Source organism: Phoenix dactylifera, chromosome 14 (assembly GCF_051530095.1).
Source record: "Phoenix dactylifera cultivar Ajwa chromosome 14, Ajwa_hap1_PhDact_Kaust_v1.1, whole genome shotgun sequence".
Lineage (NCBI taxonomy): Eukaryota > Viridiplantae > Streptophyta > Magnoliopsida > Arecales > Arecaceae > Phoenix > Phoenix dactylifera.
Genome location: NC_143203.1, coordinates 11,172,185 through 11,193,186, shown reverse-complemented (window position 1 = coordinate 11,193,186; position 21,002 = coordinate 11,172,185). Strand labels below are relative to the sequence as shown.

Genomic DNA, 21,002 nt, shown 5'->3' with positions numbered 1-21,002 from the left:
CCATTCCACCAACTAGAACTGAAGTTCTTCGACAAATGCATAGCATCAATTATAGATATTTAACGTATAAGGCTAAAATCAATGAAGTTATAAGTACCAAGGTGAGATAACCGACATGAAAATGTGTTGTCAAAATTATCGGAAGCTTGGAGTCTTGATCTAAGAGCAAACAAATCTTTTGGCTAATTTCCCTCCTAGTAGATTTGGCCAATTGGAAAGTCTTGCAAACCAAGGATGCAGTGTGCTAGGTGGAGGCTGATAACATTATCATCTACAAGTCTTTGTTATCCAATATCAAAGACTTGAGGGGCATTTGGTATAGGGTGATCATGCTAAGATCAAGGATGATGTGGATGGAGATGATGAGATCACCGTATTTAGTTACACCATAGTGATCCTATGTGGCAGTGATCCCAAATCCTCCTACTCTTCAAATCACCGCCCAACCTAGTAATTGAATACCTATCCTTGAGTTTGGAAATTCAAGATCCTCCTAGAGCAGTGATCTTAAGTTGAAAATTGAGGACAAAAATTTTTCTCAGTCCAACAAAAAAATTGATATGTTAATATACTGTTAATATATTATATTAATATTAAATTTATATTATATTGATATTATATATATTATATTATAATATATTATTAATCATATTATTGTCATATTATTATTCAATGATAATTTTAAATTGTAGTAGAAATATATTATTGTATTTTATATTGATATAATGAAAGTATTTAATATATTACTTCTATTTACCTTATTTTTCTAATCAAAATAATTATTAGTATTAAATATAATATATTATAAGTATAAATAAAAATATTAGTTCTATAATAACAATCAATATATCTCTATAGGATTAATAATCTATAGGATAAATAATATATTTTTATGTAATATATCAAGGGTAATTTTGGTATTATATGGTGAGTGATCTTGAATTCCAATGGAATACCAAACAGGTTACTCATGGATACTTAAGAATCTTTAATTACTGAAACATAGCATATAAATGTGGTGATCTTAAATTATCGGAGATGACCCTCGGTGATCCCATTTGGGTCACCAAGTAACGAACTTTCTTCCTTAAATCTAGTATATAATGCAGATGAACTTAGTAGTTCTTGGTATTATCCAATTTTGATATAAGGGATATCAATGCCAATTTTCAAATGCAGAGAGCATTCCTCTGCAGCATCAACAAAACTAATGTGGACCAGTTCAATATTAGCCTGAGCTTCCATGTGGGATAGTGAGTTAGGCTATTGCTGAGCACCAAGTTGGGTTAAGCTTGAGTGGAAGTAATCGTGTAATGGATCTATGACCTGGTAGGGGGCTGTTTTGGTCGAGTGCTTTTCTTTTAGTTTTCCCTATTTTAAATGTATAAATGGAGAGAAAGAAGAATAAAAACTGAGGGATGGGTTTATTTCGAGAAAACCACAGCTTCCAAGTTAGACAACCTAAAAGTTTGTCATTTAGTTTTTCTCCACACACATACTTTATTCCATGCAGACGTCCTCATTTATACATATGAGACTTCACCTGAAAAAGACTAAAAATAAGCTAAGAAATAGCAACCATATTAATAACAAAATCAGCCGAAACCAACTGTGAAAATGACTTAAAATAAGCTAAGAAATGGCAACCATATTCATAACAAAATCAGCCGAAACCAACTCTTACTAAGACTTGTTTCATGTGCTAACTTGCTTGGCTCCTTCAATCCATGACTTGAACGTGGACTAACATGCTGCTGAACCCGTGGCCTTGCAAACTTGTTTTTGCGACTCGTAACAGAACTTTAATGATGCAGGCTAGCCTGAGTCACTTTGGCCTGGCCCAACTCACATCACATGCATGCCCAGTGAAGATTACATTGTAAGATAAATTATGCGCAACGAAATAATAAATAAATAAATATTTTTACTGACCTCCGCCCATTGCTGTTCAAGCACGAAGATCTCACACGAGAGAGAGAAGAGATCCGGATTTTCTAACCTATGCAGAACTTAAGTGCCTTAGATGATGGATCCACAAACTTATTTATAGATTAGAAATCCGTATCCTTATCATTATATATAAGGTTTATCTCTAATAGTTTCCATCCATCACAAAAACCACAAGATAAGATAAACTCTTTATTTAATTGGATTTAATCATCATTTAAACAAGATTTGTGGAATAAACTTATCAAGTGGGCCACATCAAGTCTCCTAGAATTAGGAGACGTGCTAACATACATGACAATGTCATGACACCTTACAGGCAGAAAGTTCTGGTAGGCTACTTCAATTTCCTCGAGGCTATTTACAAGGGTTGATTGTTATTTAATGGAAGCACTCAGCAACCCTACCTTAGACAAGATCACAAAGCATCCTTGCCTTAGGTTGTATGATTATGAACCCCATCTCCAGAGCTAAGAGGATCTCATTGCACTTGGACTGCTGGCACCACAAACTTCGCACTTCATTATTTCTGGTTGTTGGAGCAGAGTAGGTGTCATTACAATATTCTCAATGTAGTAATCCTGATTTAATTACTCCACATATGTTCTATAATTATTATGTCTATGGAGAGCCACCAAAATTAGCCATTCCCAAGGACAGCAAGGAGAACAAAAGCTAAACCAGATAAATATGAACATGTGCATTTTATTGATGTACTTACTTGCATGCGTCGATACAGTTCCAGTACCATAATAATCTCTCGATGCGGTTTTCTTAGCAAGTTTAGACTTGCTGTGGTTTTGACACAATTCAAGATGAAATCTATGGCAATATAGATTGCCAGGGATCAAGCAAAGCAGAAGTAATCGAACTTAACTTTGGGCTTGGAGTACTCAGCAGTAAGTATTTTAGAAGCCACTATGGCATTAGCAGCCTCTGCATAATGAACTCCATCCCAGCTCACATACTTAGAGCCTTCAGGGCAGACTGGGCAGCCTGGATTGCCACATGTAATGTTCAGATTGAAGTTGTATGGGGGTCCGCCGTAGCCACAGCATGCCATCAAGGAGCTCTCAAAGCCTGGGACAGTGATTAGGAGCACTGTTATAATAAATCATCATTAAGAGGAAACCGGTGGTTAACATATTGATCATTACATTTCAAAGCACCTTGTAGATAATGATAATTTTTTTATCTTGCAAAGTTTTGGAAACAGAGATATGATATTATATAGAATGATGGAATTGAGTGAAACAAAACAATTCTCTGCACACGAGCGGACGTGTGTGGTGTGCACGTGCATGCGCATGTGAGAGATAGGGAGGAGGGATTCATGACTTATTTTTATGCATTTGAAGTTCTCTTAACTTTAAAGTTTTATAGTTTCTAAAGCAGAGAAAGAAATAAGATTCTATAAACTGATAACCTCCAAACCAAAGGTTAAACCATATAGATTGCTTACTCAGTTCTATAGCTTACCATATGTAGTGTGATTTGCAATGATGTCATACTTAATCGTGAAGATATCAGTGTAGACAATGGTGGCATCCTTCAACTCAGACCTCAATTCATCACAGAGTGCGCTCAATTGGGCATTGAATTCCTTCGCAGCATTATTGACGGGCATGAGACAACCACATTGATCAAGACTGCTGTCATCTTTCCGTGGTAAAGAAAGCTTTACAGGCAAGCACCCAAGAGGGCCAGTGTTGTGAATCCAGAAGTTTTTGCCACCATTATCATACAAAGTCTGCATTCAGGAGGAGCAATAGGATCACACTCTATTCAACAGATATAAATCAGCCAAAAAATAACTCGAAACAACAACATCTCATAGGAGTCATTTTCGGATAACTATGAATGAGAAAAGACCATCATATATAAAGAGATCCACACAAACACACACACACACACACACACAGAATTCATTATTTCAGCATCTGCAACTAAACAGATTAGTTGATGCAGTTAGTCTAGAAAAATAGAGCACAGTCAAAAGACTTAAAAAGTTGATTGTCTTTCCATCAGACTATTACCATGAAATGCTATGCTTCAAGAATAAGATGACCACTAGCTTCGAATAGATGCAAACATGAGGTTATAAGCCACAAATGAATTGATTGTCATCAAGAGATAGACTTGCCTTAATAGCAGTTTTAATCTCCAAAATGACAAATGGGATCCTTTGGATGACTTGATCGTAGGGCAAATTTGCATCGAAGGCAGCAGAAAGATCATTCTGCCCAATATCAATTGCATAGAGTGCCTTGCGGAACCCTTCCTCATCAATCGGACCTTTCGAACCGTGACATAGATCAATTGCTTTTGTAAACTTAATTTTAGGTACAGCAGCAACAAAGCAATTAAGTCAGAAAAAAATTCAACAACAGTAAGTATTTGCTAGGGCTAGAGGGTAACCATTGATGGATCCATCGAGCTTAATGCATGTACTGTTAAGACAAATGGAACTAATTGCAAACATGACAAGCTTGTATGAACGTGGCCATATAAAGCAAGAGCTAAGTTCATACCACGAGCACCGAGCTCCAAAGATCGTGATTTGAAACGAAGGAACTGATTCACTTGGATGTGCAAGGAGAAGGGAACATCGGGCGGCAGTGTCCTCGAACCAGCAATGGCGAAGTTTGCTCCATTCTTAAAATCCGAACCCAATGACTCCAAATATGGGCTCAGGTAATTCGTTTTCAGGCTTTCACCTATCAATGATATTGTCAAGAACACCAAAAGTTATATTTATCAACCATAATATTACTAAAACCAATAACACTAGCAAGAACAAAAGTGCAAATCTGACAAAGATCATCACCAAGTAATACTAACTAGCCAACATATGACATTACATTGTAATCCAAAGAAAGCAATACGTTCATAAACTCCAACTTAAAGGAGGACGAAACCAGCCCTCAAATGCGACTACCAGTGGGGTATGGACCCAGATTGGGAAACGCGTTTCCCAATAGTTTCCCAACAATCCGTGCCCCCCTTTCTTCATTTTTCACATGCCCAGCAGCATGTCCTCTTCCCACTATTCCTTTTCGGCTAAATATTCAAGCGTTTCCCGATCGTTTCCCTGAAAATTTCCCAGCACTTCCGTATTTTCCGCAATTTTTTTCCTTTCCCGTTTCCCACTCTATACCTGACCGATTCCCACCCAGAGAAGTAACGGACGAGAGGGAAAGGAGAGAGAGTAGCTGTACTCACAGAGGAAGTCGACGATGAGGCGGCCATCGCAGTAGCGGCCGGCGGGGCGATGGAAGAAGACGCGGCCCTCCGGCAGGGAGATTTGGTTGCCGAGGCCAGCCACGAAGCCGCCGGTGTCGGAGTTGGAATCGCCGAAGTTGAACACCACCGGGTTACGCCCACATGCCGACTCCACCATTGCCGGCAGAGAGCATATCACCAGCAACAGACTTGTAGTCAAACAAAGGCCATGGCCGCCTCCACCACCCATAGAAACCTCAACTTCTCTCTCTCTTTCTCTAAAATATGGATGTTTTCTCACCATGTGCCCCCGGACTACTGCAATGGCCCTCGTGACTTCGTCGTTGAAGCTCAACCTCATCTCCTGTCCCTGCATAAATACGACAACAGCGAAGGTGGTTTCTAGACTTCCTCTCTCTCTCTCTCTCTCTCTCTCTCTCTCTCTCTCTCTCTCTATATATATATATATATATATATATATATATATATATATATATATATATATATATCTGTCATTCTCTTTTTTGGTGAAAGCTCCGTATCTGCCATTCTCGGTTGGACTTCTGATGCCCTCTGATACAAATCCATCAGTTGTGTCAAGGTTAAATCGCCGCGACGCACGGATCTATTTCAGTGGGCCCCACTGTTTACAGCGTAACAACTATCAACAAAGAGAATGAAGTTTAATTGTAGCAGGTAATAATCAGAAAGCCATCTAATAACTATCTAAAAATCATCCCCTAAATAAATATTAGTTATCTATAATGTTTGAATAGCATAAGACAACTCTTCTTACATGTAATTCTGTCATTAAAATGGTTGTGCCACGGATCCTAACATCACCTACAGCCACAAAAATACTACTAGCACTTCTAATGATAAAGCTGGCACCACCAAAAGCATCTCTCTTCTATATACTAGCGTCAAAGTTGATCTTAAAGAAATAGGGAATGATGGCTTCCAAGTAAAGTGAGAGACTCGTTAAGGATGCAGAAACTATTTGAGAAGAGCCACGGATTGCTTCTACTATCAATATATCCTCTGAAGAAGCATTATAGAGGAATTTATGAATTTGTATAGAAGTTTTTAGTAAAATCAATCAACACTCTATCTCAAATCTTGAAATATATGTTTATTCCATACTAGCCATATATGACAAGCAATATAACAAATGAAGCCTACTTCAAAGTATCTCATATTCAAAGAAGAACTTTCTCTAATAAACTAAAGAAACTTGTCCAACAATAAAGAAAAAAATCTCAATGAGTCCAGAATTGGAGCTATTCTCTATATCTGTGCTGCCATATGACATTGGAGTATAACATACTGAATAAACTCCTCTAGCTCAAAGCATAAATTACAATAGCTTGGTATGTGAAATTCACATCGAAGAAAAATTTCTTTACATGGTAGACAATGCCAGATAATTTTCCACATAAATAATGCGATCTTGGGATACACACGTGATTTTCAAACCAAAGTAGTGCTATGATTTGGTTGAGGTGTAGATAAAAAACAAGTCTACATAAATCAAATACCTTGATAGTCAACCTAGAAGATGGATTCCATCCTAATCTATCGCCACAATTACCAATCGGAATTGGAATAGATAATACTTTAGATGCTAGTTTTTTAGAAAAAAATTGCAAAAGTGGCTGAATCTCTTTTCTTTGGAAATTATAAGATTCTTAACCATAAGGCCTTATAATGCAGTAGTATCTATAGGAGCAGGCCATCTAGCTAAACGAACAGATGATATCCATGGATCATGCAATACATTAATAGATATATCATTGCCAACACACATCTAATATTAGAATAGATAACCGGAGTTAAAGAGCACATTTTCTTCCAAATTGCTGAGGCAGTCGGAGAGCAAATTGGATAAGATATAAAAGACCAAGAGTCATATTTTGCTCTCATGAAAGAATTTCAAAATCCATCGTGCATCAAAAGAAAACTTGTAATATGCTTCGTCTAAAATGCCTCACTCCTAGCTATCAAAGAAGGAATACTCAAACCATCATCTCGAAAATACCAACACAGATAGTCCCTAGAAATCAGATGCACCCTTCAAGAACCATCAATTGAGCCCCAAAGAAAATTCTTAATAATGCTTTGCAATTTTAGTAGAACTCCCTTGGGAATAAGAGAATGAGACATCAAAAAAAATATGAAGAGCATATAGAACAGACTTAATAAGAGTAGCTCTAGCCATCATAGAAAGAGCCTTATAACGCAGCAGTATCTATAGAAGCAGGCCATCTAGCTAAACGAACAGATGATATCCATTGATCATGCAATACATTAATAGATATATCATTGCCAACACACATCTAATATTAGAATAGATAACCAGAGCAAAAGAGGAAATTTTCTTCCAAATTGCTGAGGCAGTCGGAGAGCTAATTGGATAAGATATAAAAGATCAAGGGTCATATTTTGCTCTCATGAAAGAATTTCAAAATTTATCGTGCATCAAAAGAAAACTTGTAATATGCTTCGTCTAGAATGCCTCACTCCTAGCTATCAAAGAAGGAATACTCAAACCATCATCTCAAAAATACCAACACAAATAGTCCCTAGAAATGAGATGCACCCTTCAAGAACTATCAATTGAGTCCCAAAGAAAATTCTTAATAATGCTTTGCAATTTTAGTAGAACTCCCTTGGGAATAAGAGAATGAGACATCAAAAAAAATATGAAGAGCATATAGAACAGACTTAACAAGAGTAGCTCTAGCCATCATAGAAAGAGCCTTCCACTTCCGACCCTTTTTCTATCTAAAAACTATTGAGTTAAGCCCTTGCAATCCGTAGCAGTCGATTTTTTACAAAAAAATAGGGATTCCCAAATATATCCATGTGCCATCCTATTCTCTAATATGTAGGTGATTCCTAATACATTGTCGTATATTGATGTTTGAACTAAACTTTATCACCAATTTCTCTAAATCACCCCTTGACCTAAAACTTTAGGGGGTGTTTGGTATGGGATGATCGTCCCAGGATCAAGGGTCATGTTGGTGGAGATGATGAGATCACTGCATTTGGTTGCACCACGGTGATTCCACATGGCGGTGATCCTAAACCACCTCCACTCCTCAAATCACCGCCCAACCCGATGATGGGATACCTGTTCTTGAGGTCGAGAATTCAAGATCACCCTATGACAGTGATCCTGGGTTGAAAGTTAAAGACAAAAATATCTCTCAATTTAGCAGAAAAATTGATATATCAATATATTATGTCAATATTATATATATAAAAAAATATGTTGATATTATATATGATATTAATGATATATATTATATTATAATATATTACTAATCATATTATTATCATAATATTATTGAAGGATAATTTTAAATTATAGTATAAATATATTATTATATTTTATATTTATATAATGAAAACATTTAATATATTACTCCTATTTATCTTATTTTTCTAATCAAAATAATCATTAGTGTTAAAAAATCTATTATAAGTATAAATAAAAATATTAATTCTATAATGAAAAATAACATACTTTTATAAGATTAATAATTTATAGGAGTAATAAATATATTTTTATTGAATATATTAATAATTAATATATTGATAAATATATTAATATTTTATTATAATTTATTTTATATGATTAATAAATATATGATAAGGGTTACTAAAAGTAGCATATGTGACAAAATTATGGAGCTATTATAGGAATTAGTATATTGACTTACATTTTTGATTCATGAGAATTAAAAATACATAAAAAAATCCATCTAAGATATATCAAGGGTATTTGTAGTATTATGTGGTCTGTGATTTTGGATCTCTGTACCATACCAAACAAGTTACTTATGGATATCCGGAGATTTTTAATCACTGGATCATGGCCTACCAAACACATTGATCTTAGATCACAGGGGATCAAATTACTCCAGCATTCGGATCACCGGGGATCTTAAATCACCATGGTGATCCTGTTGGGGTTACGAAACGCCCCGTCTAGTAGTCATTTATAATGAAAACTAATACCAACGCATTAGATATAGTAGCATGAACAAACAATACATAATTATTAGTGAAGAGAAGGTAAAAAATAGTTACCCCCGCACAACTAGGTGGATACACCGATAAACAAATAACTAGAGTGGTAGTGGAAAACCTTATCTCACACCAATTGTAAATTGGAAAGAATCAGATGAAGACCCAATGATCGAAATAGCGAAAGAAAGGGACACAATACAACCCCAAATCCAGTAAATCCACGCGCCTGAGAAGCCAACATGCTGAAAAGAATAAAAAAGAAACAACCGACGAACTCTATCATAAGCTGTCTTCATGTTTAATTCAATTGCCATGCGGAAGCCCTATGCAAGTTGCACATAATTTTTTAGACCATAAAAGTATTATAAGGGAGGATAAGGACACACCACACACATGAAGTAGTGGGGGACAGGAAGCGGCATCCAAACAAGGGAGGGAGGACGTGGAAGAACTCTTGTGCTGCACGGCATGGAGAAACGAGCCATTGGATTCATCCCTCGCATTTCACCCTTTCGTTGCAGACAAGGTGGGTCCTTGGTTGCAGACAAGGTGGGTCCCTGGAAAGATGCAAGATAAGCCAACTAACTAAAAATGGAGGGGGCGAGACCGCACGTTATCGTGTGTCATTAGGGTGGATCCGAGTGCTTGTACATTGTCAGATCACATTAGCATAATTCCTCCGCGAGTTGGACTAATTGGTTCGTAGTTGGACTAATCCACCAACCTAGCGATAGATATGGTCCAATTAAAAAATTCACCCTAATTTGAACCTTTTATTATACTAAGGGAGGTTTTATACGAGGCAGGGTTCAATTGGTGTTGGCTAATTGCACATTTCCCATAAAAAATGATTGGACTGGAGCATACCTATTCCTTTTCTGCTATGCATACCATGGATCTTAAGAACATAACACAATGCGCCCATGACGCTACATTGAACAATAAAAGAACTAGGTTAAACATATGCTGAATCCTGATATTAATACTCCGAGAACTTAGTGTGATATAAATTAAGTCTTCTCTTTACACATTATTAGCTATTTGTGTAAGACTATGGTTCATACAAATTTCTTGATGCCTCTAAGATGATGCTATGATCCCCCTTAATACAATAGCAAGTCTAACATAAATTTGTGAATTGAAAGACACGAGATCATAAGCTAGTAGTGAGTTGAATGAAACAGATATGGTGGACTTAGTAGTATCTTCTTTCATTTTTGTTCAATCTCGGAAATAAAGGATCAGATTTTGCCAATGACTTGATCATAGGATGAGTTTGCACAGAAGATGCGGGCTAGATCATAATGCCCAATATCAATGGCATAAAGGCTTTTTGTAAACCTTCCTCATTTATCAAACTTTTGAAACTTGTGACATGCATCAATGAAATTATTAAGGTTGATCTTTAAATCTATATATAGTACTAATTCAATACAGTGAAGAAAATACCCAATTGAAGCAATTACTAGCAAGGGTCTAAATATGAATAACTCAATATTCTCATAAAACAAATAAAAAGAAATGCTAACTATTGCCCCTCAAAACCTGACCTGATAAATTGACGAGCTAATGAGCATCGCAGCTCTGCTCGGTTTGGCTAGAGAGGGGCTACACCATGTAGGCTTTGATACGCAATCAAAGAAAAATGATCAGGGCATCGCCGGAGTGTATCTAGTGGGGGACCATCCGATGCGTAAGTTAAGGAGAGTTTCGAAAGAAAATATTAGAGATATGAGAGAGATGGTAGAATGAGAGTTTGGAAGAAAGATTTTTCATACGTGGAGGGTCCCTTTGCTTGTTATTTATAGAGAAGAGGATGTTGATCTGCCCGACTAGGATCGAACGACTTACAAACGAGCGGCTAAGCTTTTTCCTCATTCGTTGATCTGGACGGTTATTGCCTTCCTTTTTTGGCGCACCAAGATCATGCCGAACTGAAATTGATTGTACAAATATTGTACTAATTGTTCAAAAATATGGTTAGCTATTGATTCTACGACACATACGTCATCTTTTAGTTGGTAGGTTGAGCTAGTAGGTGAGATTTTAGGGGATGGCAAATTCAAGTCATATCACTTGCCTCCAGTTGTGAGCTCGAGTTGTTTTTGATTGGCTTGAAAGTAGCCAAGCCATTCGTTAGGTGAGTCGGTGGAGCCAAAACGAGTTGTCAAATCAGACTTACATGCTTCTAGAGGCCGTATTTAATGAGCGGCATGATTTCTGTAGCATCGATTCTTTTTCGAAGTGTTGTCCATACAGACAGAAATTTCGTTGCCATAGCCCCTCTTTCTTAAGGCTCTAACGAGGATTGATCCATAGAAGTTGGGACCGTGACCATTCAAAGCTCTATTTGAGGGGCAAAACCCCAGTTATCCCCCCCCCCCCCAAAATTCGAGAGTGCCTTCATGTTCTTTGGTAGTTTTCCATCCAGTAAGGGTTTTGGCTCTTTCTTCTTCCCTTTCTCTAGCGTTCCTTTGTAAGTTGGCTTCCTCTCTTCTCTTCAACTTCCACTCATTTTGGCTATCATGGCTGCTTCATCCGATAACGATCTTCCTACCAGTTGGTTGACTCGTGTCGTCTTAACATTTTGACCGCTCTATGGGTGTTTAACTGGAGGCTTCTTTCGGTCCCAGCAATAAGGATTGTGTTCTGGACGAGGATGATCAAGATCGGTTCTGAAGTGGCTTCATGTTGGCTTCTATCTTAGGCTGTATAGGATTGAGGAGAGGGCGGATGGTTGTTGCCACACCGAGGACAACCTTTAAGCTGAATACACACTTCAGGAAGTTCACAAAAGAATCTGCAAAAACCACCTGTAGGGTAGGGTCATATCTTACAAGGTTATATAATAAGGCTACTACTAGTCGAGCATCCAAAAGGACACTATTGATTTCATGAGGAGGTGCAATGCCAATGGTATGTGAACATTTAGCAGTAACTGATGGTCCCGCTTGCTTCAATCAATGCTCCTTGGCCTTTCGCCCAGTGAGGGATGGATATCCTACAGGCCGTTCATGTAGGTAATCAGGTAGAGAAAATTCTTGATAGTGGCTACTGACTATTTTACTAAGTAGGTCGAGGCAAAGCCACTAGCCTGGATCTCTAAGAAAAATACCCAAGATTTCATTTGAAAATTCATCATATATTATTTTAGGCTTTCTTGGGACAGCACTACCGACAAGAAAAGGTAGTTCGACAATGCCTACTTCAGAAGATTTTGCACCAACCTGCATATAGACCACCGGCTCACCTCAGTCGCGCATTCCCATGCCAACTAGGAGGCCGAGGTGACCAATAGAACCATTCTGTAAGGCCTGAAGATGCTGTTAGATAGAGCAAAAAGAGCTTTGGGTGGATAAGCTCTATGGCTTTTTTTAAGTTTACCAAACCAATCATCGAACTCTAACAAGAGAAACACGCTTCATTTTCTCCTTTAGCACCGAAGTGGTAATTCCTTTGGAGATTGGTTTACCCACTTATCCAGTAGACTCCTTCAACGAACAGAGTAATTCAAAAGATCTTTGAGCCAACCTTGAACTTCTTGAAAAAATAAGAAAACGAGCTCGGATCCGCATGGCCATATACCAACGATGAGTAGCTCGATATTACAACTCTCGAGTGAAAGTTAAGTTTTTTCGAGCTGAAGACCTAGTTCTCAGAAGAACCAAAGTGGATCCTCTTTGGAGGTTTCTAGCTTTTTTCTAGGTTTTGAGGTGAGGAACCCTTATGTTAGGCTTTCGAGTTTTCCTATTCGAGAGAGCTCCTTGGCTTGGGCTCTCGAAGCATATAAGCTTGCGGTATAGTTCGTACTCACATTATGTTGTGGTCTCCATCTCAGTCTTGTGCCTTCATTCGTCGGTATAGGTATACAGTAAAATATCTTCCTCGATGTCCCGTCAGTTGAGTGTCATCAGTCAGTGTTCTCAAATCTCAGATCTCTATAGTCTCCAGTGAGTGGAGGATGAAAGAAAGACATTTTCGCTTTTCTGCCCCACCAGCTAATCAAGGCAAGCTTGCACTGAATTAGGAGGGACTATACAAGGTATCTGAGGTCATACACCCTAGAACCTACTGCTTGGAGAATCTAAATGGGATGCCCATACCTCAGGTATGAAATTCTTCCAACCTCCAAGCTTATCATTAGTAATATGTATCAATGCATCCTGTAAACCAGACTTATCATTAAACTCTTTTCTTTTTGCAAGGAACTGTATTATTTCAGGTCAGGTATCAAGCTTCCAAGCGAGCATGAGGTCGGACGCATCTTGATATGACCATAGGCAAAGATTTCCTCAAGCATAACGGGTCAAACGAGCCATCCAACAACCCCGACTTAAAAGCCTTCAATACTAGGAAGTTCTTGGGAGAGTTTTCTAGGGCCTATACCTCCATTCATCAGACGAGCCATCCAATGGCCCCAACCTACATGCCTAGCTAGGAAGTTCTTGCGGGAGCTTCCTGAAGGCCTAAACCTCCATTCATCGGATGAAACATCTAATGACCCTGACTTGCAAGCCTTTGCGGCTAGAAAATTTTTCAAAGAGCTTTGGAGGACCTACACATTCGTTCGTCGGACAAGCTATCCCATGACTCCAATTTTTGTAGCTAGAAAATTTCTAGGGGAGCTTCCTGGAGGCCTACAACTCCATTCATTAGATGAGCCATCCAATGGCTCCAACCTGCAAGCCTCGTGGCTAGAAAGTTTCTAGGAGAGCTTCCATAGGAGCTACACTTCCATCTAATAGCTTCCAAGCCAAAGACTTGGTGACCTAACCAACCTCTCCAAATTGAGACAATCCAAGTGGATATACTAACCTCTGAGCCAAAGACTTGGCGAGCTACCAGACCTCTCTAGGTCAAGATAGACCAAATGGATCTATCGACTTCTGAGCTGAAAATTTCACAACCTAATCGACCTCTCTAATTTTAGATGGTCCAAATGGAGTGACCAGCCTCCAAGCCAAAGACTTGGCAACCTAAGCAACATCTCTAAGTCGGGGTGACCCAAGTAGAATATTGACCTCTGAGCTAAAAAAAAATGATGAGCTAACCGATCTCTCTAGGTTGAGATGGCCCAAGTGGAGATACTAGCCTTTGAGCTGAGGACTTGATAAGCTAACCGACTTCTTTAGGTCGAGACGGCCCAAGTAAAGATTCCAACCTCCCACATACCAACCTTCGAGCTGCGGACCTAGAAAGCAAACCAATCCTCATTAAGATTGCAACAGTCCAGGTAGAAACGCCAACTAGCATCATGGGCAACCCTCAAACTGCCAAGCAACAACACCGTTCTCGAATCTTGATAACATGGAGTTTGGATCTTTAGGAAATTCTTTCCTGCAAATGCTCCAAGTTCCTACTTCATCTAAGCTAGGACAAAATTAGGGGACAAGGCCTCGACATTCTCCTGATAGAGACTAAGCAAGACGAAAACCGGGGGGTAAAAGCCTCAATATTTTCCAATGATAAGTTTGCAACTTGGCCCTCAAGAAGGTTGGCCTGGACAATCTTCAGGATGATGACATGCTATGCCAGCTGGTCTAACTAGCAGGATTGCAAAAACTGAGCAGATTTGCAAAAGGTACAACTTAGGAACACAATCTTGATGTGTGCCAACTCGATTAAGACTCAAAGTGATCTAGCGTTTGTATCCAATCACTTTCTAGTTTAATGAAAATTACTTTTTATATTTTATATTTATTTATTTTAATCTCCCTTGTATGATGGGGTATTTTGCTTGTAAATAATAAAAAAATAAAAGAAAAGAGAAATGAAAAAGCATTTCTATGCTAAGCAAGGCTACTCATTGAGGAAGATGATGAGAAGGTGGCTATCACAGAGTCGGCCAGCAGACTGTTTAAAAGAGACAACCATTAGGCAAGGGGATTAGATTTTCAAGTCGGGTAGCATAGCCTCTAGTGTTGGAGGTCGTTTTGATAACCACTGCCAACCATCTTACTACTACGCATATATATAACCATAATCATTCTATAACTATTGAATTGATAGTCCTGTCTTCTCGGCCTTTAACTTATTTTAACGTAGCACGAATTGGCCATCTCCTCTCATTCAACCTTTAATATAATCTTCTAATTTTTGGAAATCTACGATCAATATTTTGATCTTCTACTGACTATCTTTTATGGTCAAGGCTTGATATTTTGGCTTGCTCATCAATATTATGACTGAATTCTAATTGTTCGACATAGGTCTTCACCTTTAGTTTGATTGTCACAGCCCAACTCTATCCAGTATTACCAAGATATGATCCTTACCTACTTTTATTCGATCAAACTTAATTCACATGGCACTTGCTTTTGGCCGCTAGCTAGATTGTTGAGATATGGTACAAATAATGCCCCCCTGATCTTATTAGCTGAGGATCATAAGGCTAACGAAGTATCTTTCATCGCCTCCTTGATACCTATAGAATAGAAAATCCTATAATTATGATTTTGATCTATTGATCGAGAAATGCTTTTTCATCAAAATATCTGTCTTCGGTAATATGCTCGTATCTCTTCTGATTTCTTCAAGCCTTTTGCTCTTGCCATGTTTCCTTTCATGGACCATTGTTGTACATCCAAACAACCCTCACATTGCTCAAAGGATCTTCCATATTTATTGAAATCCAGTTTTACTCTCCACATTGATGGGGATTTGTTTTATTTTCTATTGGGGCATGCTTTGTTTTTTTTTGGGTACAGTGGCGGTTCACACCCTACGAGTATGGACGCGGTCAACAAAATTAGAAAACAACAAGACAGATAAAGAAGTCAGTACTCTGTCACCCTCCATCTACACAAAACCTCCAGAGTGGTGGGCCGCATAGGAGGCAGCCCAATCAGCCGATCCATCCGCTTTCTTGTAGGTATGTGTAGCTTGATGGGCATCACACTTCTGCAACAGTCTGCAAATGTCAAGAAGCAGTAGCCTACCCTCACCTGCACGACCCCGGCTTCAAACTCAATCGATCACCGTAGCCGAGTCGTCCTCGAGAAGAAGCCGATATGCACCCAAGATCCGACAGGCAAAAGATATGCCCTCCTAGGTCGCTCTGAGCTCTGCACACACCATCGAAGTATCGAAGATCCACTAGCCACCTGCCGTCACTAGTCTGGACTCATGGTCTCTGATGACAAAAGCTGCACTACCGCGTCTCTCATCGTCCGCCACACTACCATCAAAATTTACCTTCAGAAAGGCAGGACGTGGGGGCACCCAAGATACGAACACATACTTGAGCCCTACAAGAGCAGGAAGGAGGCCCCAGATGTCCCTAGCCAGACCAGTAGGTGAAATCTCAGCAGCACTAGTGAACTCTGTAGCATGCAATAGTGCTCTGGCCGCCACCACTCTCGGGGGTGTACTGCTGCTTTTAAAAACTCGGACGTTCCTGTCCAACCACGAGTAATAGACCAGGTAGGCAGCACGAGTCCCTCTCTCCTCCAGCCCAGGTCCTGATGCCGACTCCTCTAGAAAGAGCAGGAACTCCTCAATAGATAGCCACCTCTGCCCTTGGTCAAAATGAACCCCAGCACTCCTCCATATCTGACTGGCCCGTGGGTACTCAATCAGCACATGGTATATAGTCTCCACCTCCGAGCAGGATCCACATGTTGAAGAAATCCTCATACCCTGCTGCGCCAGAATGCTCCTCGTGGGTAGGCAACCCCAGGCTACCTTCCACATGAAAAGTGCGATGCGAGGGAGAACACGTAGACTCCAAATCCAGTCGCCCTCCATCTGCTGAGTCACCGATCCCTCACTTATGGTCAGTATATCACGAACACCCACTGTCGTCCGACTAGTCAACCTCCATACCCTCCTATCCTCCACCTCCTCCATCGGGATCGGCACTGATAGCACTCGCTCAGCAAGCTGCCCACCAAAACTCTTCTGACAAGGTCAGCATCCCATCTTCGCTCTCTCCGAACAAACAGGTCACTAACTGTGCGGCCCTCTAACCATCCATTGTCAATCAGGGTAGGCCAACCCTGCAGTGTATCCTCCGCCAGCCACCTATCCTCCAGAATGCTGATAGCCTGCCCATCCCCAACCTCCCAACTGATCGCCAGAAGCACCCCAGGGGCACGAGCACAAATCTCCCTCTAAATAAACGAGGAAGCCCGACCCACTCGGACGGCAGCTGGGGTAGCTGGGTCGCCATACTTCGCCCGCAGTAAGGAGACCCAAAGACTCCGCAGCTCTAGAAGAAATCTGATAACAAACGTATGAGGATATCCATAAAGATCGATTCGATAAGAGTTGCACAACCAGGAAAGGATAAGAAGCTCCACTTTTAGGCATCCAACTTCATTAGAATTTTATCTTTAAATTCATTCCAAGTCTGACAATTTCAATCATCCCTCATACTAGGAGTCTCCCATTAAGTCTCCATATTTTCAGATTGATGAACCCATAAGCATTCTACTAGATCAGTAGTATGATCCAAGGCAAGATTCGTCGTCTCGATATCGGATCCCGTACCGATGCCACACTAGCATAATGTTAGCACAGAATTTTTTTGGCATACCAAATGTCGATATGCCACCCGTATCGGATATCAGTACCGAACTGATGTCGTATGGTATGCTCTGTATCGCTCAGTTCAGGCTGATACGGCATACCTTGGTATAACGTCATCCTAGGGATAAATACCACAAAGGACTTGTTTAGATTGTTGACTCTTTGAAAGACCCAACAATCCTTTCTTCTTGCTTGACTCACCAATAAACAATCATCTACGAAAGCAAATGAGGGATAGAAGCTGCCTCTCATCTAGGTCCATAGCCATAGAGGTGCCTTGCCTCCATCTCCAAATTAAGACTCCTAGAAAGCATATCTACAGCCAAGATAAAAAGATAAGGGGATATAAGATGTTCTTGTCTCAGCCTCACCAAAGATGTGAAGCGGCATGAGAGTTTCACTGATGAGGATCGCAAAGGAAGGATCTCTGATACAACTAGATACCTAAGACACTCAGTGACTAAGGAAACCAAAAATGCCTCAAAACATCTTTAGTATAATCACATCTCAGGCGATCGTTGGCACATTCCATGTCCAATTTTATAGCCATCAAAGATCCACATTGAGCTTTCAGAATTCCATCAAGAATACTTCAACCCATAACAAAGGCTGACTGGTTCATATTGACTAGAAGGTGTAAAATTCCTTTGGTTTCTTAGACGTAACCTTGGTCACAATTTTATATCTTGTAATGCATATACTGATAGGGCAATAGTGAATCCCCTCCCAAGGATTGTTTCTTTTATGAATGAGAGTAATAAGTGTTCTCTTCCGAGCAATAGGCATCTCAACAGTGTCAAAGAAATGCATCACTCCCTGACCACATCCTTTTCAAAGATTCCCAATACAATTTATACAACCTTGGCTGAAAAGCATCATGACCATAGGATTTCTGCACAGCTAGACCTATTCATGCGATCCAGGTGGGCTAGGCTCGGTTTGGGCTTTACGTGCGTCATTTACTTAAACCCTAGCCTGACACAGCCCAACCTTTGGGCCTACCATCTAGGCCCAAGTGTAGCCCTTACTTGAGTTTCAAGCTTTAGGCCGAACCGTGGGCTTTCAGACCTTTTTTTTCAATTTTTAAAATGCTTTACAACTTTTAAATATGAATAATTAAACATGTCTATTATCCCATTAATTTTCCTAACCAATAAAATTTGTTAGTTAAGTCTATAAGTACATCAAACATAGACGAAAATACAAGAAAAAAATTTCGATTTGGGCCATGCTCAGACCATATCTTTTTACAAACCTAAGCCCAGACTGTTTAAGAAACAGGCCTATTTTTTAGAACCGGCTCGGCCTACCAGGCTTAAAATCTTAGCACAAGCTTGCCCAAAAGGCTACGAGCTTCAATAGTCCAAGTGGACTACCCAACCCATGAAGAGGTCTATAAATAGCAATATAGCACTCTCCATCGCCTCAGCATTCACAATTCTGAATAAAGAACATTTATCTGAAGGAGATGGTGTATGCAATATGTGAAGATAGGACATATAGGTGCTTCAAGATTTTCTATCAATCAAATTCTATTCCTTCATCTGTATATTATAATTGTTTTATGGAAGAAGCTGAGTAATGTCCTCCAAGCAACCAAGAAAACAGAAATTCTAGAAGGAGATGTCCAAATATATTTTACATCCAGCAGAAGAATAGTCTTAGATGCTAAATTCCCTATTCCTTCTCTACATACAATAAAAAAAGAATATAGTCAACTTAAGTCAACAAAAGATGCCTATGCTATTTATTTAGATATCTATAGAACATCTATCACAGATTTTGAAATAAATGTAATAGAATCAATAGAGAAATTTCAAATTGAGAAGGAACTTTTAAAAAAAAGACTTTAACTCTAAAGATAATAATGATAAAAAGAAATGGACTTTCAAAAACTATGATGAAAAGAGAGAAGGAATTAAATCAGGAAAATGCAGTAGAGTCAAATGATGTAGGAAGAAAGAAATATATTCTTCTTTGACTAGTACAAAAATTATTATTTAAAAGACCTTGAGTCTATGCTTGAGCTATTGCCTCGGGAAAAACAAACTATGGTGATAAGGTTTTCTAATACTTGGAAGACCGCCAAAGAGGTAGAAGTAGAGTCAATCCATCTTTTGACACTATACAAATAAAGTAGAATTAAGAGCTAGTCCTTTAAAATTCTCAAAATTCCTAAATGAAAATGTTAAGATTGAACATCTTGAGCAATTAGTAGAATAGCAAAACCTTACCAATCTAGCTCTTTAATTTATAGGAAAGCAAACCACGAGGATAGAAATTATTCTCCTAGAAACAAATGAAGAGAGAGATAAAGTCAATCCTAAAAATTTCGTAGGTTAGATGAATAAAGTTACCATTGAAAAGTAACAAAACATCCTCATCCAAAAACGTCCCTCCTATATTCACTGCCCATGAGATAGATCCTGATGCCAAACTAGAAAGATCGTTTTTCAGTCGATCAAGTAACTAGTCGCTATTATCATCCTTGAAAGTTAAAAGATTTTGTTAATCATATATCTGAAGAAGACTTAGAAAAAAAAAGGACTGTGATTCTCATATAGAATCGGAAGATTAGATAAAACTATTATCCTAGACTTAATCATTTCGACAAAATAATATGAAGAATCCCTTGATACTGCAATCGTAATACAATTAGATGGAAGATCTCTAGTTGAAATCTAGATGGATTTTAAGGAATATCAAATACTCACTATATGCCATCAAATGATCGTGTACTCAAATACTTGTGAAGCCTAAGGGAACTCTGATGTAAAATGTAAAATGCTTATCTTGTCTCAACATAGTTCATCAAAATATATTCCAAATTGTATAAATAGATGCATTTGATTTGGTTATGGTGGTATTTTTTAATTGATGAAAAGGAGTAATAGGTAAGATTCACTTCCGGGATATGAAATGATATTCAAAAAAATTAATCTACGAAGAAATCCTCATTATAGTAAAGGTAATTTCTAAATTCTACAGATATTTGGTAAACCAGCAATCTCTTCTTCACATTGACTGTATGGTAACCAAAGATGTTTTATAGAAATATGTTGAAAATCTAATTTCCAAGTAGAGCTTTGCCAAATAACAAGCTATATTTTCAGTCTTCAATCTTTTAGAACAAAAGAAGCAAATAGATCTTTGCCAAATAACAGGGTATATTTTCAGTCTTCAATCTTTTAGAACAAAACAAACTCACTCAAAATTTTACGTTTGACAGAAAAACGGTGAAAGAAGAGAATCCCTCAAAAGAAATT

General features: G+C 38.7%; 2 protein-coding genes across 3 annotated transcripts; both read right to left on the bottom strand.

Moving 5' to 3' along the window:
* Positions 1 to 2,126: 2,126 nt before the first annotated feature.
* LOC103723092 (GDSL esterase/lipase LIP-4-like) lies at positions 2,127 to 5,599 on the bottom strand. Of its 2 annotated transcripts, XR_015973323.2 has the most exons (6): positions 5,170 to 5,598; positions 4,479 to 4,664; positions 4,091 to 4,242; positions 3,427 to 3,697; positions 2,669 to 3,027; positions 2,127 to 2,476 (listed from the first exon to the last, which is right to left on the bottom strand). XR_015973323.2 is itself a non-coding variant. In XM_039119834.3 (5 exons), exons 1-5 carry the CDS (start codon positions 5,543 to 5,545, stop codon positions 2,795 to 2,797), a joined length of 1,218 nt encoding a protein of 405 aa, XP_038975762.3. In that variant the 5' UTR covers positions 5,546 to 5,599; the 3' UTR covers positions 2,633 to 2,794. The 2 variants fall into 2 exon arrangements, 1 of the variants encoding a protein (XP_038975762.3); XM_039119834.3 differs by lacking the exon at positions 2,127 to 2,476 and having other exon boundaries at positions 2,633 to 3,027; positions 5,170 to 5,599.
* A 10,703-nt stretch (positions 5,600 to 16,302) lies between these two features.
* On the bottom strand, positions 16,303 to 17,055 carry LOC120106782 (uncharacterized). The gene has a single exon (XM_039119839.2). It carries the CDS (start codon positions 17,053 to 17,055, stop codon positions 16,303 to 16,305), a length of 753 nt encoding a protein of 250 aa, XP_038975767.2.
* Positions 17,056 to 21,002: the final 3,947 nt, after the last annotated feature.